The following is an 8,338-nucleotide window of genomic DNA, read 5'->3' as shown; positions in this document are numbered from 1 at the left end:
GCTGCCAGCATATGGCTCTCTTGTGTAACAGTGCTGACAAAGAATGATCCAATCAGTCCAGCTCTCAAATGAAGTGTAACCTCCTCTGTACTGGCTTTTCATTAACTCATAGCAGATTTGCCTCTGTACTTTCCCTTTCTTGTCTTTAATGTGACTAAAAGTGAAACCACCACACAGCCGTACGTTGGAATCCCCCTTTGTATCTTCCTGCCCCCCTTCCCTCCTCTTTCCTTCCTCCACAGTATGCTGCCTGCTCTATATGTGGCACTGGAGCTGCTTTAGGAATCCAGTCCAAATGTTTTCCATATTAGTTCAGAGCCTTCTCTGTTTCCAAATAGCAGCCGAGCTGGGCTTATGGTGAGAGGAGGCTCAGGCAGGGAGGGGAAGGGAAGAGGAGAGAGGCAGACGGCAGACAGGCTCACCCACCCCAAATACTGCAACAGTAAAAGTTGAGAGTACAGAGAGGGAAACAAGTGTAAAGAAAGTAGGCAAAATGGGGCAGGGGCAGAAAGGTTCCTCAGATAAGGAGAAGGGCAAGAAGCAGAAGAGAGATGAAAGCCCAGCACCAGAGGACGGCCGCAAATGCAGAGTCTGTCGCTTCCCTCTTCTCGTCGCCCTGCTTCAGCTGCTGTTGGGGGTGGCCGTCACAGCCGTGGCCTTTCTTATGTTGGCCATCAGCCCCTCACTCCTGGCCAGGGAGACGCCACACTGGGCTGGGATCATTGTAAGCTCCATCCTTTCGCTCTAACATCAGCCACTACATTGAAATATTTGCATGGACCCAGTGTCCCATTTCTGAATCTTCTGCATGACCCTCAGCTATTTCCCTCAATGTGTTGTTCATCTTCACCATACTGCATGTCAACACTGGCCCTTACCCACTTGTCTCAGCCAGAGAGTCACTGTAGGCATGGGAAATCACTGGTATTGTCATGTTCTAATAAATCTCCATCTGTCATATTCATCTGAATACAGACACCTGAATATCCAATCTGTCTCAGTCATACATGCATGCTTGCACCTTCTGTTGTTTTTGTTGAATGTCCAACAAATCCTCAACATCTGGCCTGATGAGTCAAGCCAGCCAATCACAGCATGCCATATTCCAACTTGACTTTTGAGGACCTAAGCATCTAAATACCTTGTTATTAATTGCAAATGTGATGTGCATACTCTATTTATGCACATACTGCATTGTTTGCTTACACCTCATCATCCTTACCATATGCCTTATTCATACACAAAAACACACCACACATTTACTTTACTTCAGACTAAAGTTTTACTTTGACTGTACATAGCCTACAGTTAAAGAAAAGCTGTTCATTTTAATTATGTTTGTATGTAATCATTTGTGTTGGTTGAAACCGAGGTACTGAAGTAGTGTGAAGAGTCAGTTGAAGCGTTAGAGCTGAAATCAGTTGAAATCAGTAAAAATGTAACCTCTAAAAGCCTGCGTCATTTCAGTGTAAGCCCTGTAGGAGTTATCAGTCTATATGTAAGCAATGAGAGTAGTTAAATTAACAGCTGACGAGAAAACAAAAACAAGAAAGCTCAAAGCAACTGAAGTGTAATAGAGAAAGGAGGCTGAAATGTCAGTCGAGGTCTTAGCCACGAAAGTAACTGAAATGTCAGTTGTTGTGTAAGCACTGAAAGCACTTAAAACATCAGTTAAAGTGTAATTTTAAGAGTAAGATATAATAATAATAATAGCTTTATTTGTATAGCACTATATGTAACAAAGTGATTTTCAACAATTACTATCAAACATAAAAAAGTCAAATAAAACCTTGCACCATACAGTGGTTTACAACAAACAAGTCAATATACAAATAAAGGAAAACAACATATGCATCACACAGTAAAGGCTTTTTTGTACAAAATGTGTCTTAAGAAGCGAGATAAAACCAGGAATGGATAGATTGTTCCAGAGCGCAGGGGCCCTGATAGAGATAAACATTTAAGTTGACCTTTAAACGGTGGAAACATGTGCCATGCTAAAAGCAACTGAAGTGTCAGTTAAAGTGTAAGCAAAAAAAAAGCACTTAAAATTTCAGTTAACATGTAAGTTAATGGGCGTGTTAAATGGTTCTTTGCAGTTTTTCATTGCAAGTGAACAATTTAATCTACCCTACCCTAGCATATCACAGACGCCATCTGCTCTCGAAAACAACCCTGTACACCAACATCCCGAGTTAGATCCTCACGAGATTCAGCCAAGTGAAAAACACTGAGGTCATCAAGAACTTTCCAGAGGATCCTGAGTGCTTAAAAACATGGGGAAAACATTTAAATAAGATGCCGCACGTTAGTCACAAGACTCCAATTGCACTGAAGAAAGTGTGAGCGTGTCTGTGTGTGCGAGAGAGGGAGAGATAATGTAATCAGATGACAGCCTACTGCTGAATCATGCAATATTAAGAGACACCACTGAAAACCTGGGCACATATTCTTGATTCTATACTGTATCTAACAGCAAACATTCAGACTGTACCTCATGTAATAGCAACAAGGTACAAATGTAATAACACAAATACATAGATTGGCCGCATTCTTTTTGACATTGAAAGGCTACAGAACGGGTGTTCTGTTGTGAAACTAACCAAACTATGTCAATTATTTTCTGATGTACTGTTTCAGCTGTGTTTAGTTTCCATCCTGGGCTTTATCCTGTACTGTATCACCTACCTCCCTGATGAGAGAACGTCTATGCAGTTCATTGGCAAGGTGAGTCTACACACATGCTGACACACTGCAGAAGTGAAAGCGCACAAATCACTTTGTGAGTGACAGTCTATTAGGTCATGCATGGTCAGGTTCCTCACTGATGCACAACATGTCTCTTTGACACTGATTGAATCTAAGGTATATAGTAGAATAATAGATGCAGTAATCGTTAGATGGTTGTTCTCAGGAAACTCTTACTCTAGATGCCATAGAAAGAAAGGCATGTAACTGCATTCCTGTTTAAAAGAGCTCTGCTGGGATTCCAATGAGTGGATGAGTGCATTCATTAATGTGACTAGATTTTACAGCTTGATAAGCTGTACAATATATGCAGTTGGAATTTCAAGGCAATTAAAATCAGCCCACCATTGTTTTCTACTGAGAAGTAGGTCCTCGGACACAGCATCCTCTTTTAGTGCGTTTGTCTCGTGTGTGCAATTATGTACGCTGTGAACAGAGTAGTTCAAAACACTTTGTATTTTGCCTCAAGAAGCTAATTTGCAAAATGGTCTTTGAAGAAAGGAGTTATAAAAGCCAAATCCAAGTGTGTCTGTATTGTGTAGTTTTAAATATACCACTAGACTGTCTGAATCACCAAAATTATAGGGGTTTTCTTAATTTGCATCTTAATATACCAACTTTACAAAGCAGACATTGAAAATATTAAAAGAAGTAGTTATCAAAATAATAAATATTGTTGAAATATGCCTGTATCATTCTGTCACACTGCAATAAAAACATTTACAAGAGTCCGGAGTTCTGTAGGTTAAAATTCCTCAGTGTAATATTTGCAGTCCTTATCCTTTTTCCTCACTTTCTTATTCATAAGTTCGGTATATCAAAAATAAAGCCAAATAAAGTACTCATTTAAATACATATACAGTGTATTTAAACATGTGTATGTGTTAACTTATGCAGTTTGTCTTTCTCTGGCCCTAAAAACAAATGTACTTTAATTTACTGTCAATGATTCAAACAACAATCCCACGGCCTTATTATATTCACTTTTTTTTCATTATTATATCAATTTATGCCTTTGCAGTCAGTTCATTTATTTATTCGAAATGCCCTCAGCTCAAGGCAAGCAACAAGTGAAGTGAAAGTGTGCTGGAACTGGAGACATTTATGTAGTGTTATTATGTTGTCAGATGAGCGTACTGACTCTCTGATAATCCTTTCAAATAATTATTTATTGTGCCACAACGCTTAGTTTCTCAAAATATGAGTGTTTCGGTGTTTTTAGAAACTGAAGTACTGATGTTCAACAAAGTACTTGTTGATGCACTTGCTCTGCATACATTTCCCTGTTACCAACCATACTCCAGATTTCACAGCTGTTCCAAAAATTAACATAAATGCCATTTCAAATCAAGCACCGCTCATCACTTGCATAATTCTATAAGTAGCATGTAACTGAGAGCAAAATACAAGCGCGAATGAGGGCTCCTGTTATATAAGCAATGGATTAAGATAAAGGTTTAGTGTTATTGAGCTTGTGCAATTGCATAAACAACACAAAGCCTCTGTACCATTTTACAACTGTATTTTTAGACACTGTTGTTCAACATACTCACAGAGAACGTGCACTAGAGGTGGGAAGCGGCTGTAGCTGCAAGGCAGTCAGTCTTGCATGTGCTGTGTCTCCTCTGTGCTAAGAGCTGGGCTCCTACTCTGAGAGTCAGACCTTTCCCTGTAGTATCGTGGGTAATCTCTTTAACTTGCCATAGGCATTGAGCCAGCATGTCTGTTTCTAAGCTCCAGTTTTGGCACTCTGGGTTAATCATGAGCCAACAGACTAAAGCAGGAGCCAGATATCTAGTAGGAAAGAGACAGCCAGTTGAAGATAAAAGCCTGATCAAAGCTTTCAAAGTAAAAGTGCATAACCTCTGCCCTCTACAGCTCCTGTACTTTGTCCTGTGTACAATCGGCCTGGTCATTTCAGTGCTGGTTGTGGCGTTCACTGGACACCACTACTCACAGACCAGTAGCTTCAGCTGTGAGCAGGTGGGAGAGGACTGCGTGTGCATGCTGGATCACAATGACCCAATTGCCCGCACCTTCACCTACGAGGAAGTCAGCGACTGTGAGGTGATCACGGGGACCCTCACGCTCTACTTCCTGCTCCAGATCGTGCTGAACCTGGTCCAAGCAATTGTCTGTGCCGTTGGTGCCTTCATCATGTGGAAGGACCGTTATCAGGTCTTTTTCGCTGGTCTTCAGATTGGCTCCCCCTCCTCCCAGCAGTGGCAGAAGGTTTAACGTGATGATGAAAGAGTTGAGGATGACTCGGATAATTTGGATCAGGATAGGGTAATGCCATCTGTGTGACTACATTCGGAAGGACAGGGACATTTGCCTTTTTGATGTGTGCTTAAGTGTGTTTATATTAACCTTTTGTGGTAGGTGTACTATAATGGCTTTTTGCACAAATTTTGTATACCATTTAAGTAACTTTGTACTTTCAGTTGTTGATGTTATAAAAACAACTTGAATAGATGAAGAGGGGCAAATCGACTCTCTATTTTTGAAAAACTAAACCAATTATTATGTGTTATTATGTGTTCGATAATGAATTCTTCACAATGATTCTAATTATCTTGACATTTACTTGTGACATACAGCTCATATAAACTTGCAATACCAGGCAAATTAAAAAGTAACTTTGGTTTGAGTTACTAAGATTTAATGATCATAATTAGTTGCTGCAGTGATGCTTTAGGTGGCATACTGAATCACTGTTTTGTCAAATGATGGTTTGCAAACGTTAAATGACACTGCCTCACACAGCAGAAAGATCAGACATCATCTTAAAGCAGGAGCAAATGTTAGTAAGGTATGCTTTTTATCTTAATTGAATGACAGAGTTCAATCAAGTTTTTTAACTAAGTTTGCAGCTGCTTGCTACAACTCATTATCACATTGTTGGACAGAAAACAAAAAAATCAACTTTCAATGAATGACTCTGTTTTTTTTCTTTTGCTGTTATATAAAGCTCTGTAAATATTTTGTAATATCCTTGATGAAAAACAATAGCAAAGTACTTTTCTGCTGATAGATGTAATCTCTGTAATACTCCAAACAACCTACTTATAGGCATTAAAAATGGATCCTGACAGCAGTAACACAGTCTGGGAAGAGGACACTTCATGAAACTGGATTCAGACTGAACTGGGCTGTGGCTTGCGAAGGTGGATGCCAGGCCAGTAGCCAGCATGACTCAAACTGCCTGTAGGAGTCAAACTACTGCAGCCACAAAGGGAGGGGGCGCAGGGCCCGGGGTGAGGAAAGGGGGGCTCAGACAGGCAGCTGGACTGAGGTAACTAAATCATCTCACTGTGTTAACAATGTTTCAAATGTTTTCATTCAGGCAGTACAGAGCAAGAGGAATGAAACATCCCCTAAATTTTAAGTTTGTATTTTTCCAAATGCTTTCTGCAGGACTTCAGCTTCTTTTCATTCTTACTCTCACCTCAGGTTCCGACAGCAGTCACCTACTGTCTATACATGCTAAACAGGGAACGGTAAACAGGAGGCAGTTTACGTAGCAAATCAGATGAAACGTGCCCACAGGGGGAGTGTAATTAGTCTGCAATGTTACATCTTTTTTGTCAGTGATGAAAAAAGTTTGACTGATGGTATAAGAGTATTTTTTTATATTTCACAGAAGCCTTAAATGTGGTGTATGTGAAAGGTGCGTTTCATTTGGATAAAAAAGATGCCAATAAGTGCATTTCTTCTTTAAAGACTGTCAAACTGTTTATGGTAACAAATACAAGCCTTTGTTTCAGTATGGTTCCCGTTTTTCCTGTTTTGTCACCACACATGTACTGTTAATACACAAAAAGAGCCCATTCAGACCCAAAATGTCACTCATTTTGGATCATAAATGAATGGATTTGCTCCTGCCATGATTTGTAAAGACTGAAAACTGAGCAGAAAAAGAATGTGTGCATCCTCCAAGCCATAAACATTTTTAATCTGCACAAAACGCAGTGTGTGAATATACACATTTTAGCAGAATTTCTCATCTATATTAACAACAATGTAGTTGAGGCAGAACTACATCAAATGCACGACTAATCTGTGACATCAGCAAGGGACAAAGTCATCGTTGTCAAGCCTGGAAGTGAATTACTGCAATCATAACTGTTCCTTTATACAAGTTGACTTGTGTGACTGCACACAGTGATTAACTGATGTAATCCTCGGGGATCAATCTCTCAGGCAACATATTTGAAAACATTCATCATTTCTTCTTTCTTTTAAACACTGTTTTTTGTACTATAGTGGGAATGATTGATTAATTCTGTTTAATGATACATTTCACACACTGTACATACTGCATCTACATGTGATGGTGGGTGTGCTCATTTGCTGTGTTTTTCCAGGCGCTTGCTTAGCGTTGAAGCATCTAGCCTACAAAGGTTCAATCTCACAGCCAGACACAGGAAGTCACATGCCAGTCATCACTGGAGCATGTTTATTTATAAAAATGACAGAGGAGGGACCTTCCACCCTCCTCCTCGGTCAGTAACAACTTCCTGTGTGGTTAATTGATTTTTCAAGGCAAAAAACAATGAATGATATCTGCTCTGGTGGCCACTGACGCTGCTGTGAGTCTTTAGAGGAGAATGCAGAAGACAGAAGATCAATATGTATATTGACACAAATCTCAACCACTTTCACAGCAACTTGAAAACAACAGACTGAACTCTCATCCAGTATCTCTCCTTCTTTTTACACTGGGTAAAGCACTTCCTCCAGTCACAGAGGTGTTTGGGACATTGCCTTGTGTTTATTGACCTTCTCTCGGTGCTTTCTCTCTCTCACTACTGAATACACACGGACTAAGCACGTGACTCTCCACTGCGGTTTGCAATGAGATTCATGACTGTGATCCAAATGTGTGTACGGTTGTGTTCATAAAAGTAAATAATACACTGCTCACATGCATTAAAAAGGTTCAGTGTGTACTGAGAGGATGAAATGAAACAGACCATCTTTCATAGATTATCGATATTAACCAAACTGCCCGCCACCCCCAATCATCAAAATAAACAAATCAACTCTCAGCTGATAAAATGGACTGTTTAGGAGGTGATGCAGACCAGTAGTATTTGTTTGTTTTGTATCATACAACGGCTATAAGACTTTTGCCAAACAGTAATGATGGTCCTGGTATTATCCTCCTCCCTCTCGGAGTCCAATACATTCCAGTAATGCTGCACTTTACCCTTCTTGTCTGTGCAGTGACAGCTGCTCACCATTATGGCACCGCGTGAGCTAATTTTAATGGCTGTCACAGGCAGCAGGAGCAAATGCAGGCCTGCCAGCGTAAACATCAAACTGAAGCCAAGAAGGATGGGCTTCTCTGTAGAGGGTAAATGACAATATGGGATAAAAGACCAGTTGAGGCCTTTCTGTGATTCCTTTAACCATCTGAAATATGTTACACAAGCACAAACGTACACCAGCCACAGCTTCGAATTATCCATTTCCACAAGTACTGAGTGCTAAATTGACAATATGATGTGTGGATGACATGCCTAAATATAATCAATGCTTCATACCAGTGAAGGAAATTAATTTTTTTACGAATAAACACGCTGCA

General features: G+C 40.1%; 1 protein-coding gene across 1 annotated transcript; it reads left to right on the top strand.

Moving 5' to 3' along the window:
• The first annotated feature begins 244 nt into the window (after positions 1–244).
• On the top strand, positions 245–6,515 carry sspn (sarcospan (Kras oncogene-associated gene)). The gene is made up of 3 exons (XM_038705433.1): positions 245–724; positions 2,641–2,727; positions 4,627–6,515. The coding sequence occupies exons 1-3, from the start codon at positions 494–496 to the stop codon at positions 4,984–4,986; spliced, it is 678 nt and encodes a 225-aa protein (XP_038561361.1). The 5' UTR covers positions 245–493; the 3' UTR covers positions 4,987–6,515.
• The last annotated feature ends 1,823 nt before the right edge of the window (positions 6,516–8,338 follow it).

This window comes from Micropterus salmoides, unplaced genomic scaffold, assembly GCF_014851395.1.
Source record: "Micropterus salmoides isolate LMB-PRFRI ecotype aquatic unplaced genomic scaffold, ASM1485139v1 Ms_hic_scaffold_8, whole genome shotgun sequence".
Classification (NCBI taxonomy): domain Eukaryota; kingdom Metazoa; phylum Chordata; class Actinopteri; order Centrarchiformes; family Centrarchidae; genus Micropterus; species Micropterus salmoides.
Note: the sequence above shows the minus strand (reverse complement) of the source record. Positions and strands in the feature narration are given on the sequence as shown.

What these genes read in the sequence shown, in the direction of transcription:
- sspn (XM_038705433.1), top strand. Translation starts at nt 494, where the DNA reads ATGGGGCAGGGGCAGAAAGGTTCCTCAGATAAGGAGAAGGGCAAGAAG. An exon ending in CACACTGGGCTGGGATCATT is followed by an intron (nt 725 to 2,640) that starts GTAAGCTCCATC and finishes GTACTGTTTCAG; the next exon opens with CTGTGTTTAGTTTCCATCCT. An exon ending in CTATGCAGTTCATTGGCAAG is followed by an intron (nt 2,728 to 4,626) that starts GTGAGTCTACAC and finishes TGCCCTCTACAG; the next exon opens with CTCCTGTACTTTGTCCTGTG.